Source organism: Podarcis muralis, chromosome 7 (assembly GCF_964188315.1).
Source record: "Podarcis muralis chromosome 7, rPodMur119.hap1.1, whole genome shotgun sequence".
NCBI lineage: Eukaryota > Metazoa > Chordata > Lepidosauria > Squamata > Lacertidae > Podarcis > Podarcis muralis.
The window spans coordinates 88479152-88494898 of NC_135661.1; the positions used below are offsets into that span (position 1 = coordinate 88479152).

Here is a 15747-nt window from a genome sequence, read left to right on the forward strand (position 1 = left end):
GGCGGACACAACTAAATGACTAAACAGCATCTTAAAAAGCAGAGACATCACCTTGCCAACAAAGGTCCATATAGTTAAAGCCATGGTTTTCCCAGTAGTGATGTATGGATGTGAGAGCTGGACCATAAAGAAGGCTGACCGCTGAAGAATGGATGCTTTTGAATTGTGGTGCTGGAGGAGACTCTTGAGAGTCCCATGGACTGCAAGAAGATCCAACCTCTCCATTCTGAAGGAAATCAACCCTGAGTGCTCACTGGAAGGACAGATCCTGAAGCTGAGGCTCCAAGACTTTGGCCACCTCATGAGAAGAGAAGACTCCCTGGAAAAGACCCTGATGTTGGGAAAGATGGAGGGCACAAGGAGAAGGGGACGACAGAGGACGAGATGGTTGGACAGTGTTCTCGAAGATACCAGCATGAGTTTGACCAAACTGCGGGAGGCAGTGGAAGACAGGAGTGCCTGGTGTGCTCTGGTCCAGGGGGTCACGAAGAGTCGGACACGACTAAACGACTAAACAACAACAAGCAGCCAGGCTCTTCTTAGCCTCTTATGGAACCTCCAGGCCCAGAGGCAGTCTACCTGGATTCCTAGGTTCTTTGGGACATTTGGCTACTGTGAGAGCAGGATGCTGGCCTGACCCAACAGGATCGTCTTACATTTCCAAATGCGAACACCTCCAATGCCTTCTGTTACCTTCTCTCTTTTAAAGCTCCACCCGTAGCGTTTGAAGGCCCTTGATGTTTTGTGAAAGACGCATTATTTTTTGAAGACTGCCCCCCACCCCCGGCCGACGATACGACATGCAGAGGGGACACTGGGCACGCTCTGCCCCTTTTGCAAACTGTGCGGAAAGGGGAGTGGGTGATTTGGGCAAATGCAGGCACTCTCACATGACCCCCCCAACCCCCCAGCAGCCCATCCGTACACGAGCCCAACCCCCGATGCAGGAATCACAGCCAGGAGGCCACACGTCAGACACTTGTTGTTGTTTTTTTCCCCAACAACCATTTTTATTAAAGTGTAAATCCAGGCAAAGGTTGAGAACCGGCTCGCGCCAACCCCGTCGTTGGCCGGGATGGGTATGGCAGAAAGTGGAGCGTCCCGGGAGAAAGCAACAAACATAAAAAGGTGTGTGGAGGTCGATTGTGTGCTCTGGCCAGCTTTGGGCACCTGTTTAAGACGGAGCCTTTCTCCTGGAGAAAGAAGGTGTTGCTCCAAGGCTGGCGGGTCCGTGTCAACTTTCCCTTAAGAAATAAATTCAGCAGGCAGGGAGGGAGACCGGGGAGGGTGGCACTAGGATAAGAAAGGGGCCGTAGCCCAGCCCACCCCCCAAACAGCCACAGCTTCCTGGAATTCCCTTGGGGCTGCCGGGAAGGGTGCCCCCCTCCAAGCTGTGCCAACTCTGCTCAAGGACGGCAGCCGCCCAGAGGACTACGCTGGGAGAACGGACGTCTCTGGCATGCAGTTAGCAAAGGGGGGGGGGGTTGACTGGAGAAGGCAAGTGGCTTTCTGTCGTGTCCAGGCCATGGCAGGCGGGGGGGGGGGGGAGGAGAGGGCAGGAGGGTCTCTGGGAAGGGGTGGGTGGGCAGCTGGAGGGAAGGAAAGGGGCAGAAGGAGAAGGAGGCATGTGTGGGTGTATATATATCCGTGTGTGTGTGGAAGGGGGTCAGAGCAGGAGGGGGGGTTTCATTCATTCGGCTTTCGCTTTGGCCGTCGGCAGCTTGGACAGCATCCTAGGAAGGAAAGGAGAGAGAGAAGAAATTAAGCCAGTAGCGAGTGGAAAGAGTTTTTTGCTTTTTAAAAAAATTATCTGCAGGACATCGTCTAGAATAAAATACCATATTTTCACTCTATAAGACGCACCAGACCACAAGACGCACCTAGTTTTTGGAGGAGGAAAACAAGAAAAAAAATATTCTGAATCTCAGAAGCCAGAACAGCAAGAGGGATCGCTGCGCAGTGAAAGCAGCAATCCCTCTTGCTGTTCTGGCTTCTGGGATAGCTGCGCAGCCTGCATTCGCTCCATAAGACGCACACACATTTCCACTTACTTTTTAGGAGGGGGAAAGTGAGTCTTATAGAGCAAAAAATACGGTAGCTTACTAGGGAAATGCTGAAGTTGCCCTTTGGGGCGCCTCAGGGTCAATTTTTTTATGGTAGCCCAAATCTCAGTTGTACGGGAGTATGTACAGTGGTACCTCTGGATGCGAACGGGATCTGTTCCGGAGCCCTGTTCGCATCCAGAAGCGAATGCAACCCGCATCCGCAGGGAAAACCCAGGATCCGTGCACAACACTCTCCCTTCCTGCCGTTTCCAGCAACTGATGTTCAAAAGCATCGCTGCCTCTGACTGTGGAGGACAGCACAGAGCCATCACCGCTAGTAGCCATGAGAAGCCCTCTCTTCCTCCATGAAATTGTTCAATCCCCTTTTAAGGCAATCAGAGTTGGTAGCCGTCACTGCTTCCTGTGGCAGGGAGTTCCGTAGTCTATTCCCCCCTTTTGAACTATTGGCCCACCCAACAACACAGCGTACACATTTATGCAGGTTTAATCCACGAATGAATCAAGTCGATTCACATTCCAAGAGCTCTGCAAACAGGTGACAGCTCTGAGTTGAAGCTGGTGCGCCCATTCCCTTTGCAGCAGCCCAGTCCCCACACCTAAAGCGAAATGCACATTAAAGACTTAATCCAGATGTGAAATTCTGGGGGACGAACGAGAAGGGAAACTCAAACACTTTCGCATCTCCTTTTTGTGTGTGCAATTTTCTTCGAGGCTTGTGGTTGAAAACAGGATGCGAGGCCAGACAAACTTGTGGTCTGGGGGCAGCGAGGCCAGTTCTTCTTAAATACTTCTGAACTTCCTTACGGCAGGTGAGTGCTAGAGGCATAGAAACATCTAACTATGGTCTTCTGCAACCTGGTGCCCTCTCCAGATGTGCTGATTGGGGCCTGGGGGCGCGTTGTCATCCAAAACATCTGGAAAGGGCACTGGGTTGGCAGAGTCTGCTCTGGCTATTGCAGGAGGGGTAGGAAAGCTGCTTCCCTTGCCAATGCTTATCTGAAGGGCCTGCCTCCATAATTTATTCGTCCCGAACAAGGACTGGTAGCAGTGTCCCAGTGTGCCACCAGGGGGTGCTGTGGGGCTAGGGTATATACACAGAAACCCCCATACGCTATTCAGTTTCTGAAAATTCATTGCACCCACGGGTGACGCTCTCTTCCAAACAGCAGTGAAATAGGAGCCAAAGTCGTGCAGTGCTTGGAGTCTTGGGCCAGGTAGAGGTAAAGGTAAAGGGACCTCTGACCATTAGGTCCAGTTGTGGACGACTCTGGGGTTGCGGTGCTCATCTTGCTTTATTGGCCGAGGGAGCCGGCGTACACCTTCCGGGTCATGTGGCCAGCATGACTAAGCCGCTTCTGGCAAACCAGAGCAGCGCACAGTATCCGCCGGAGCGGTACCTATTTATCTACTTGCACTTTGAGGTGCTTTTGAACTGCTAGGTTGGCAGGAGCAGGGACCGAGCAACGGGAGCTCACCCCATCGCAGGGATTCGAACCGCCAACCTTCTGATCGGCAAGTCCTAGGCTCTGTGGTTTAACCCACAGCGCCACTCACGTCCCTTAACCCCTGTCTACCCCTCCCCTTTTGCGACATGTCAGTGATGCAGCAATGATGTTGTACGAACTGTATTCTGGGATATGGTGGGAAAGTTTTAAGAGTCCTTGCCACCCCATCCTCGGGGTTCAAAATTCCTCTTTGAACCTCTTGCGCAATAAACTTTGGTCTACAACTTTGGTGGCTGGACTCCTTCCTTTATTCCGCAGGGACCCGCAAGCTCTGCCTGACGAGCTGGGTGACTGAGCAGCCTCACACCTAGGTTTTTCCATAAGAGGGGCAATAGAAGGATGTGGTGACCCTCTCTCCACGTGAGGAAGAAGCAAGGAAAAGAGGGAGGGGGCAAAGGAGAGGAACCCCCCCCCCGAAAAACCACAACTTACTTTGCTCTGAGGTTACTCAACTGATTCCTCACCAGCCCCACGTACTGGTCAATCTGTGCCTGGAAAAAGGAAAAGGGTCTGTAGTGAGTGGGGATTTGCTGGAAATGCCAGGAAGACGTTCAGGCTCCAGGATACGTCTGTGTGTGCTTTAAAGAGGCTGCTTCCTTCAGATGTCACTCCACACATGCTCAGAGGCACTCATGGCCTTCCAGAGTATGTTTGAAAAGCTGCTTTCCAGAGCAATGGAAAGGCACTTGGCACCCGCTTAAAGGGTTCCTAGACTTGCATGCAATCCATGCCAAACATCGGAAGCACACGGCTTTCTCCAAAGAACCCTGGGAACTGTAGTTTGAACATTCCTGGAGCACCCTTAATGAACTACACCTCCCAGGGTTCTTTGCCCAGTGAGAGAGGGCAAAACTGTAAATGCATGGTGAATACAAGAGAGGGTGAAAGCAATAGGGAGAGCTACATATTCCAGTCCAGGTATGGGGACCAGTTTTCACATGTGTGTTTTCACAGGTATATGGGGGCATGGCAAGAACATGTCGTGATGGGCAGGTCCGAACCCAGTGGGTCTTGGTGCGGACCTTAGCTAATCAGCTAATCAACAAGGATGGGGGACAGCTGACCCCAGGTAAATGCCAGGTAGTTGTTTATTGCCTTGACATCTGGTGGGAGGGCGTTCCACAGGGCGGGTGCCACCACCGAGAAGGCCCTCTGCCTGGTTCCCTGTAACCTGGCTTCTCGCAGTGAGGGAACCGCCAGAAGGCCCTCGGAGCTGGACCTCAGTGTCCGGGCAGAACGATGGGGGTGGAGACGCTCCTTCAGATATACAGAACCAAGATATTAAGTGATCATTAATATCTTTTGTGTTTTTATAACTTTCACCCTTTCCTGTTCTACCCACCAATATTTGCAGAAGATTAATAAAAAGGAACCTTAATAAAGATGAATAAAGATTAATAAAAAGGAACCTTCCTCCCACTGAGGAGCAATTGGTAAGCAAAAGCTAAACAGAGCGGGGGAACTCCAAGATCTGCCCCACTTCTCTAAGAATATGGCTCTCGTCTTCAACTGGTCCTAACCCTGAGTAGCCTCCAGCCAGACATGTGGGATAAGGAATAGAGTAGAATAGAATTTATTATTTACACCCTGCCCATCTGGCTGGGTTTCCCCAGCCACTTTGGGCATCTTCCAGTGGTCTGTTAAACATTAAAAGCTTCCCTAAACAGGGCTGCCTTCAGATGTCTTCTAAAAGTCTGGTAGTTGTTTATCTCTTTGACATCTGGTGGGAGGGCGTTCCACAGGGCGGGTGCCACCACCGAGAAGGCCCTCTGCCAGGTTCCTTGTAACCTCACTTCTCGCAGGGAGGGAACCGCCAAAGGCCCTCGGAGCTGGACCTCCATGTCCGGGCTGAACGATGGGGGTGAAGACGCTCCTTCAGGTCTACTGGGCCTTTGAGGCCATTTAGGGCTTGAAAGGTCAGCACCAACACTTCAATAGCTTTGATGTCAGCAGAAGCGGCCCCCGCACCTTAAAGGAATTGAATGCTGCCTTGGGTAAAGGTAAAGGGTCCATTAGGTCCAGTCGTGACCGACTCCGGGGTTGCGGCGCTCATCTCGCTTTATTGGCTGAGGGAGCCGGCATACAGCTTCCGGGTCATGTGGCCAGCATGACTAAGCCGCTTCTGGTGAACCAGAGCAGCGCACGGAAACGCCGTTTACCTTCCCCCCAGAGCGGTACCTATTTATCTACTTGCACTTTTGACGTGCTTTCGAACTGCTAGGTTGGCAGGAGCAGGGACCGAGCAACGGGAGCTCACCCCGTCGCAGGGATCCAAACCGCCGACCTTCTGATCGGCAAGTCCTAGGCTCTGTGGTTTAGACCACAGCGCCACTCACGTCCCATTGGCTGCCTTGGGTAAAGTCTCCCAATTCCAGCTACACTCCCCCCCCCTCCAGTGCCCAGGTCACCCACCTGATGTTGCCTGTACAGCAGAGGGAAGGTAAATGCACTTATCACACCTGCAGGAAGGAGAATAAAGGAAAATGAGAGTCAAAATCTGCCGCGTTGCTCCCTGACTTTCTTCCCCACCCCACCCTGATACCCGAAGCGAGAGAGACCCTTCAATTGGGCTGTTCACTGGCGAGATCTCCCTCCTCTGCATTTTTGAAAAGAGCCGTTTCGAAACGCCATCGGTTTGGAGTTGAGAAATATACGCTTTCAAGGAAACCACCGAGAAGGCCTGACAGAACCATTGCCTCGCCTGCCGCCTTTAGTCAAAGCCTCCCCCCCCCCTTTAACCTTCATAGGAAATGGTTGCAATAATGAACCGTTGGTGTAAACTCCCCATCCCAAAATATATATACCGTACTTTTCTGTGCATAAGACGCCCCCTTTTTGGGGGGGACTCAAATTTAAGAAAATGGGGGGAGATGGCACAGAGTTGAGCTTTTTTGCAGAGGATTTTTTAAAATATATATATACATTTTTATTGGTTTTTTAAAAAATATCATTTAACATAACTTCTTATCTTATCCAATATTTTAGACTTCCGTCAACAACTTCTGAAGATTTTCCGTTCTTTATCACTTGTTCTGCATTTCTTAATTTCTCTATTACGTGTAATTATCCTTAACTAATAATTCTCACCATAGTCTTTCTTGCAATATTTCAAGTAGTCCTCCTTACAGCAGTGTTTCCCAACCTTTTTTGGGCAAAGGCACACTTGTTTCATGAAAAAAATCTCGAGGCACACCACCATTACAGCCCCGTGACGTCAACGCGCAGCGTCACGCCGGGAGGGACGCACGAAAGTGTAAGTTTCAATTTTCCCCCCTCCCCCTTGCCTTCCTTCTGTGCCAACCGCCAAAAAGCCAAGAAAAAAGCCAAGACTTTAGGGCAGCAGGTCGACACGGAAGAAGCTCCTACCTAAGGACAGGTGCGACGGCCGTGTCCTCTTCTGCCACACTTGGCAGCCCTGCCTCACGGTCGTGACTCCCACCCTGATTTCTCCCCGCAGGTCGAGCGGCACAGGCAGCCCAATGTGTCCAGCCCAGACACAAGCCCCGCTTCCCCACTCTAGATCCTGAATGCGACCAAGTGCTCTGGACTCCCGAGCAGGGTGGGAAAGAGGACTCGCATCTGGTAGCCTCCGGGCTCCTCGCCTGCTCGAGGGATGGCATTGCAGGCAAGCTGCCGGCCGTCGCCATCGCCGCCCCCTCATGCGAGTGGACCTGCCCGGAGTGGTGGGCCGGGGGAGGCTCGCTCTCTGTGGGGATGTGGCCCGCACGCGCGGCCCCGCTTCCTCCTGCCCAGGGCTGAGCTCCTTACCCGCGATCTCGGTCTCGCACACGCGGATCCCACTTATTCCGAAGCTCGCGCCACTAGCCGGGGCTCTCACACCGTGCCAGGGCGAGGCGGCGCGGCCCACTGACGTCATCGCGGCTCGCCGCCGCCCTCGACTTCCCTGTTCCCTCCCCTCCCTTGGGTCACCGTGGTTACCAAGGACTGCAAGCTGCTCGGGCGAGCGTGGGGCATTAAGTGGGAGAAGGAAAATTAAAATTAAAACTCGCCTGAAGGCCGCCTCTCCGGATATCTTTCGAATTTTTTAATTTTTCCCGCGGCACACCAGGCAACGTCTCGCGGCACACTAGTGTGCCGCGGAACACCGGTTGGGAAACACTGCCTTACAGAACTTCTTGCAGTCCTACTAGTGTAACCTGTTTATTACAATTGCTTTTCAAGTAGTTCAAATATTTACTTTTTTGCAGAGGATGTTAGGGGTGGTTGCTGAAAATCGCTCAGGCGTCGCAAAATTCGCCTCTCGTCTGTGCCCTCGCCGGCAGAAGCTGGCAAATGCCCGCCCGATTGCAGCAGCGTCAGCCAATCAACGCCACCCGTTGACACAGCAACCAATAACACGCACAATAGCCGCTAACAGCTGCGGCAGCAGCCAATCGAATGTCCACCCTTCTTTGCACTCCCCATGTATAAGACAGCCACCATTTTTGGGGGGCATGATTTTTAAAGGGGAAAAAACTAGTCTTATACACAGAAAAGTACGGTACAGTGATACCTCATGTTACGTTTGCTTCATGTTACGTCGAGGGTGCAATGAGATTAAGGGCCACTAAAAGGTAAAGGTAAAGGTACCCCTGCCCGTATGGGCCAGTCTTGACAGACTCTAGGGTTGTGCGCCCATCTCACTTAAGAGGCCAGGGGCCAGCGCTGTCCGGAGACACTTCCGGGTCACGTGGCCAGCGTGACAAAGCTGCATCTGGCGAGCCAGCGCAGCACACGGAATGCCGTTTACCTTCCCGCTGGTAAGCGGTCCCTATTTATTTACTTGCACCCGGGGGTGCTTTCGAACTGCTAGGTTGGCAGGCGCTGGGACCGAGAAGCAGGAGCGTACCCCGCCGCGGGGATTCGAACCGCCGACCTTTCGATCGGCAAGCCCTAGGTGCTGAGGCTTTTACCCACAGCGCCACCCGCATCCCCCTAAGGGCCACTATCTGAACGATAATCTTGGTCATTTGATTGCTCTTTTTACCCATTGCTGTCTTTTTTATTTGTATATGTTTTATTTGTATACCGTATTTTTCACTCCACAAGATGCACCTTTTCACTCCTAAAAAGTGAGGGGAAATGTGTGTGCGTCTTATGGAGCGAATGCAGGGGGGAGGCAGGCAGGAAAAGCCCCCAAAAGCCTCACACAAGCTCTGCGCGGCTCTTGCGGGCTTTTCCCCAGGAGGGAGAAGGGACTGACACGGCCAGTCAGTCCCTTCTCCCTCCTCGTAGAAAAGCCCGCAGGAGCCACATGCTCCTTAAAGAGTGCGCGGCTCCTGTGGGCTTTTCCGGGAGGTGAGGGGATTGCCATAGTCCAGGGGTCTGCAACCTTTAAGACAAAAAGAGCCACTTGGACCCGTTTCCGAAGAAAACAACAACTGGGAGCCGCAAAACCATTGCGACATTTAAAGCATGCGCGCCGCTGCCCTCCGATCTGACAGCGGGTGGGAAGGTGACGTCGGGACGGTGCGTGACTAACGCACGCACCGCCCCCATGCGACGTCACAGCCAGTACAGCGCCCACCACAGTGGGGAGTGTCGGGGCGCACAATGCGTCTCCTCCCCTCTCTAGTATCCGCCCTGGAGCCGCGGCAAAGGTGTAAAAGAGCCACATGCGGCTCCGGAGCCGCGGGTTGCAGACCCCTGCCATAGTCGCACGCAGCCTCTCCTGGCCGGATGGATCCCGCTCGCTGACTTTGCTTCTTTGCTCTTTGGGGCTGGGGCACCCGGGCTTCCCCCAGCAGCCCCGAGAAGCTCTGGGAGAAGCGGAAAGGCTTTCTTGATTTCCCCCTCTAAAAACTAGGTGCGCCTTATGGCCCGTGCACCTTATGGAGCGCAAAATACAGTATATTGCGTGTTTTATGTTGTTATGGCCGTCGGCTAATGCGAATAAAGTTTCTTATCTTATTGTTACGTTCTTTCAGGTTACGTCCCGCGGTGACTCGGAAGTAACAGAAAGAGTTACTTCCGGGTTTGCTACTTGTGCATGCGCAGAAGCACTAAACTGTGCTTCGTGCACGCGCACAAGCGCCAAATTGCGCCGCGCACCTGTGCAGATACGGCGCTTCAGGTCGCGCTCTTTTCATGTTGCGAACGGGCCTCCGGAATGGATCCCGTTCGCAACCAGAGGTACCACTGTATATATCTGGCAGGGCACCTGTGTCATAAATCCAACAGGTGGCGTCTTGTGACAAAGCTTCACCAGCTTCACCAGCTGCTCTTAAAGGCGCAGGAGACTTTTCTCCCTGACTACTTCTGCCTAGTCCAAGGTAGCGCAGTGAATCTCGACTGAACCACTGAGACCGCCTGCAAGGCTGTTGTTCCTTGTTCCCCCAGCTGGTGGGCTCCTGTTATCTCTGCCCCAGCCCTGAAATGCGTTGCTCCTTGCTCAGCCCATGGACCTTACCCAGTATCAGCAAAGTCAGCCCATTGAAGACGGCTCCCACATAGGTGAGGATGTAGAACAGGAAAGCAAACTGAGAAGCAACGGGGGAGAAAAGAAAAGAAGAAAAGGGCTCAAGTGGCTTTCATTAGGCACAGAGAAAGTTCTGAGACCGGCTGGAGTGCAATCTTGGGAGCCCCCCCCCCCCCCCCGGTCCTGCTGTGTCCCTGGCAAGATTGGAACCCGTTCCCCTATCCAAACAGACACACACACACACACACACACACACACACACACACACACACACACAGCATCCGCCACAGAGGATGTAGTGCTTAGAGTGTCATACTAGAAACTGTAAGGTAAAGGTAAAGGGACCCCTGACCATTAGGTCCAGTCGCGGCCGACTCTGGGGTTGCGGCGCTCATCTCGCTTTATTGGCCGAGGGAGCCGGCGTACAGCTTCCGGGTCACGTGGCCAGCATGACTAAGCCGCTTCTGGCGAACCAGAACAGCGCACGGAAACGCCGTTTACCTTCCCGCCGGAGTGGTACCTATTGATCTACTTGCACTTTGACGTGCTTTCGAACTGCTAGGTTGGCAGGAGCAGGGACTGAGCAACGGGAGCTCACCCCGTCATGGGGATTTGAACTGCCGACCTTCTGATCAGCAAGTCCTAGGCTCTGCAGTTTAGACCACAGCGCCATGTGTTTCGGGTTGAGCACATTTCAGTTGCGCTCCCCGGTAACCCGGAAGTAACGCAGCGCGTTACTTCCGGGTTTCGCTGCTCGTGCATGCACAGACACTCAAAATGGCATCACTCGCATGCAAGGAAGCAGCGAAACGCAACCCATGCACGCGCAGATGCACCGTCGCGTCTTGCGTTCTGTTCGGGATGCGAGCGGGGCTCCGGAACGGATCCCGTTTGCATCCCGAGGTACCACTGTACTTGCACTTTGACGTGCTTTTGAACTGCTAGGTTGGCAGGAGCAGGGACCGAGTAATGGGAGGTCACCCTGTCGTGGGGATTTGAACTGCGACCTTCTGATCGGCAAGTCCCAGGCTCTGTGGTTTAACCCACAGCGCCACCCGCGTCCCAAGGAACTGTAAGAGCAGAGTTCAAATCCCCCCCTGTAGCCCACGAAGCTCGCTGGGTGACCTTGGGGGCCAGTGATTTGGCTCGCTCTCATTTTATCCTCATTTTATCCTCGCAGGGTTGTTATGAGGATAAGTTGGGATGTAGATGGAATAACAGCGCAAAATATAAAATAAATATATGACACATGCCAGGCTAATTGCATGTCTGTTGACGTCAGCACACATGGCCATCTTAGGGCCTATTCATGTCAGTGGGTCTACTCTTGAGTTGGATTTATTTGGCCGTATCTCTCGGCCAACCGGGCCCTGCTCCGTGACAGCTAAGCGGAACCTCCACATCCAGGGGCAGTTGAGCCCGACTCCTCCTTACCTTAATGGACTCCACCAAGTCGTCCACCAGGAAGAGGCGCTGGAGGGACTTGGTGCCCGACGTGACGTAGAAGACGACCCGTTCCGTGAGGCGCTCCAGCTGCTCCTTCGACAGCCCCAAGTCAGCATCCAGCTGGGCCCTGGCAAGGATAGGGTGGGTGGGTGAGCAAACGTCCGTCAGGCGACCTCGTCAAAGGCAGCCTTAAGAAGCACCCCTCGGCACATCCCCTACAGTGGAAGCAATAGTGCCACTGTATTCTGCTCTGGTCAGACCTCACCTGGAGTACTGTGTCCAGTTCTGGGCACCACAGTTCAAGAAGGACACTGACAAACTGGAACGTGTCCAGAGGAGGGCAACCAAAATGGTCAAAGGCCTGGAAACGATGCCTTATGAGGAACGGCTAAGGGAGCTGGGCATGTTTAGCCTGGAGAAGAGGAGGTTAAGGGGTGATATGATAGCCATGTTCAAATATATAAAAGGATGTCATATAGAGGAGGGAGAAAGGTTGTTTTCTGCTGCTCCAGAGAAGCGGACACGGAGCAATGGATCCAAACTACAAGAAAGAAGATTCCACCTAAACATTAGGAAGAACTTCCTGACAGTAAGAGCTGTTCGACAGTGGAATTTGCTGCCAAGGAGTGTGGTGGAGTCTCCTTCTTTGGAGGTCTTTAAGCAGAGGCTTGACATTCATATGTCAGGAGTGCTCTGATGGTGTTTCATGCTTGGCAGGGGGTTGGACTCGATGGCCCTTGTGGTCTATTCCAACTCTAGGATTCTATGGCTGCACAGCTCAAATTATGCTCCTCCAAAGTGGTATGGGAGTGGGTTGGGCTAGATGACCGCTGGGGATCCCTTCCGAGTCTATGATCCTGTGGTATGCTTTTGCAGCTGCTCTCCTGGAGAGAGGAGGATTTACTGGGAAGCAAGGTGCAGGGGGATTTTTGGGGTGCCATTCAAGGACGGAAGGCTGAGCCCCCAGCAGAAGGCAGTGAAGATCCTGTATGAGTGTCTGGAGGCGGTTGGAGGATGGAAGGCGGCCAACAGATTGAGGTTGAATCCTGACAAGACAGAAGTACTGTTTTTGGGGGACAGGGTGTGGAGGACTCCCTGGTCCTGAATGGGGTAACTGTGCCCCTGAAGGACCAGGTGCACAGCCTGGGAGTCATTTTGGAATCACAGCTGTCCATGGAGGCACAGGCCAATTCTGTGTCCAGGGCAGCTGTCTGCCAGCTCCATCTGGTACGCAGGATGAGACCCTCCCTGCCCGCAGACTGTCTCATCAGAGTGGTGCATGCTCTGGTTATCTCCCGCTTGGACTACTGCAATGTGCTCTACGTGGGGCTACCTTTGAAGGTGACCCAGAAACTGCAATTAATCCAGAATGCGGCAGCTAGACTGGTGACTGGGAACGGCCGCCAAGACTATATAATACCAGTCTTGAAAGATCTACATTGGCTCCCAGGATGTTTCCGAGCACAATTCAAAGTGTTGGTGCTGACCTTTAAAGCCCTAAACGGCCTCAGTCCTGCATAACTGAAGGAGCGTCTCCACCCCCATTGTTCTGCCCAGACACTGAGGTCCAGCACCAAGGGCCTTCTGGCGGTTCCCTCATTGCGAGAAGCCAAGTTACAGGGAACCAGGCAGAGGGCCTTCTTGGTAGTGGCCCCTGCCCTGTGGAACACCCTCGCACCAGATGTCAAAGAGAACAACAACTACCAAACTTTTAGAAGACATCTGAAGGCAGCGCTGTTCAGGGAAGCTTAGAGAAGCATGCCTGGCATGCTCTGGTCCAGGGGGTCACAAAGAGTCGGACACGACTAAATAACAACAACAAATCTTATATTTTGGAAATGTACATCCAGGTTTTTTTCCTTTTCCAAGAGAGTGGAGCCCTAAGCTATCGCTTGTTTAGCTTATACGTAAATCTGGCACTGTGACCTGCCTTTTCCTAAGCCAGACCATTTCTCCGGCGGTGGAAGGGGCAGATTGGAGGGCAGGGAGGCTGACAGCAGGGGGCGCCAGAGCCAAGGACTGGTGGAACCAAGGAATTCTAGCTTGTGTATTTACAGCCTCTACCCCAAGCAGAGAAATCACCTTGCTGACAAAGGTCCGTATAGTGAAAGCTATGGTAGTGATGTATGGAAGTGAGAGCTGGACCATAAAGAAGGCTGATCGCCGAAGAATGGATGCTTTTGAATTCTGGTGCTGGAGGAGACTCTGGAGAGTCCCATGGACTGCAAGAAGATCAAACCTCTCCATTCTTCAGGAAATCAGCCCTGGGTGCTCACTGGAAGGACAGATCCTGAAGTTGAGGCTCCAAGACTTTGGCCACCTCATGAGAAGAGAAGACTCCCTGGAAAAGACCCTGATGCTGGGAAAGATGGAGGGCACAAGGAGAAGGGGACGACAGAGGACGAGATGGTTGGACAGTGTTCTCAAAGCTACCAGCATGAGTCTGACCAAACTGCGGGAGGCAGTGGAAGACAGGAGTGCCAGGCGTGCTCTGGTCCAGGGGGTCACAAAGAGGCAGACGCGACTAAACAACAACAATGGGGCTGGTGGGTGCTTTGCGGTTCACTCACTGGAAAGGGTTGTGTCCTTCCCCTCGGTGGATGGCGAGTAGTATTTTGCTGTAAACCCTGAGAGAGATGGTGACGCTGAGGGCCGCCAGGGAGACGTAGGAAGCCACGCTGATGATACTGAAGTGCAGCAGGCACAGCAGGGCCACCATCAAGGTGGTGAAGACGAACGCCGACTTGCGGGTGTCGCGCCAGTACACCAAGTCTGCCACTGCAAGCAAAAGAGAAACAACAGCTGAATGACGCTGCAGAGAGAGAGAGATAAAAACCACCCGTCTTGCTAGTCCTCATGACCAGTGCCGGATTTACCTAGAAGCTAAGCAAGCCATAGCTTAGGGCCCCACTCTCTTGGGGCTCCCCAAGAAATGTAAAGGAAAAACAACAACGGGGTGTACATTTCCAAAATATAAGATAAGAAAGCAAATAAAATAACACCTACATACAGCAACAGTATTTTGTGTTGTGTAGGCTCCTCGGATTAAGTCATGGGCTCCGCCTGCTAGCCTGCTCCCTAAAATATCACTGGTTTGCTCCTTTCTATATATAGGGTGCCGACATTCTGCATGGACTGATTGCATGGCAACATGTGCAAATGGCTTGCGATACCTAAAGTAAAGCTAAAGGGAGCCCTGACCATTAGGTCCAGTCGTGGCCGACTCTGGGGTTGCGGCGCTCATCTTGCTTTATTGGCCGAGGGAGCCGGCGTACAGCTTCCGGGTCATGTGGCCAGCAGGACTAAGCCGCTTCTGGCAAACCAGAGCAGCGCACGGAAACACCGTTTACCTTCCCGCCGGAGTGGTACCTATTTATCTACTTGCACAGGCATGCTTTCGAACTGCTAGGCTGGCAGGAGCAGGGATCGAACAACGGGAGCTCAGCCCATCACGGGGATTCGAACCACCGACCTTCAGATCGGCAAGTCCTAGGCTCTGTGGTTTAAACCACAGCGCCACCCGCGTCCCTGAGATAACTATTAGGCTCATAAATTACCATATAGCATATATTCAACACAAAAACCAGCGGCAATTTGTTGTTGACAAAGGACAGCTGGACATATAAAGGGCCCCATTACCTTCAGTAGCTTAGGGCCTCATCAAACCTAAATCCGGCCCTGCTTATGACACCAAATCCCTGCCACCGCAGGGAGAAAGCGAAGCAAGCAACAGCAACTTCATTGTGCTGTAGAGAGAACCACCCGTGTTGCTAGACCTCATGAACGTGCAGGGATTTGCAACACAGCAGGCAAGAGAAGGCAAGCAGGAAGCACTAAAACAGGGGTCAGCAAACTTTTTCAGCAGGGGGCCGGCCCACTGCCCCTCAGACCATGTGAGGGGCCGGACTATATTTTGAAAAATAAAATAAAAATGAATGAATTCCTATGCCCCACAAATAACCCAGAGATGCATTTTAAATAAAAGGACACATTCTACTCATGTAAAAACACGCTGATTGTCTGTGGGCTGGATTTAGAAGGCAATTATCCCGGATCCGGCCCCCAGGCCTTAGTTTGCCTACCCATGCACTAAAAGTTTCTGATGCACCAGGAGGGTTCGAGCAACATCATCTCAGGCCTGAAATTTAAAGCACTGGCTTTTTAACGCACTCCAAAACTTTTATAGTCACTGCTTGCTTGGTTCCTTAAACTCGCCCCAGCGCCCCCCACCCCCCTCCTATAAAAAGCATTATTCAGAATAGCAGTTTGCAAGACCCGCTGCGAAAGGCAGTAACATAATCCGATTCAAAAT

At 52.6% G+C, this 15747-nt stretch overlaps 1 protein-coding gene across 3 annotated transcripts in view; it reads right to left on the reverse strand.

Moving 5' to 3' along the window:
- Positions 1–971: 971 nt before the first annotated feature.
- RTN2 (reticulon 2) overlaps positions 972–15747 on the reverse strand; it is a 35588-nt gene continuing 20812 nt past the window's right edge. For all 3 annotated transcript variants that reach the window (XM_028741907.2, XM_077932395.1, XM_028741908.2), the window contains 6 exons: positions 14006–14213; positions 11424–11562; positions 9981–10050; positions 5984–6030; positions 4004–4062; positions 972–1733 (listed from right to left, as the gene is read on the reverse strand). In XM_028741907.2, the coding sequence (XP_028597740.2) occupies positions 1691–1733; positions 4004–4062; positions 5984–6030; positions 9981–10050; positions 11424–11562; positions 14006–14213 (566 nt within the window). In that variant the 3' untranslated portion in view covers positions 972–1690. The remainder of the gene's footprint in view (positions 1734–4003; positions 4063–5983; positions 6031–9980; positions 10051–11423; positions 11563–14005; positions 14214–15747) is intronic.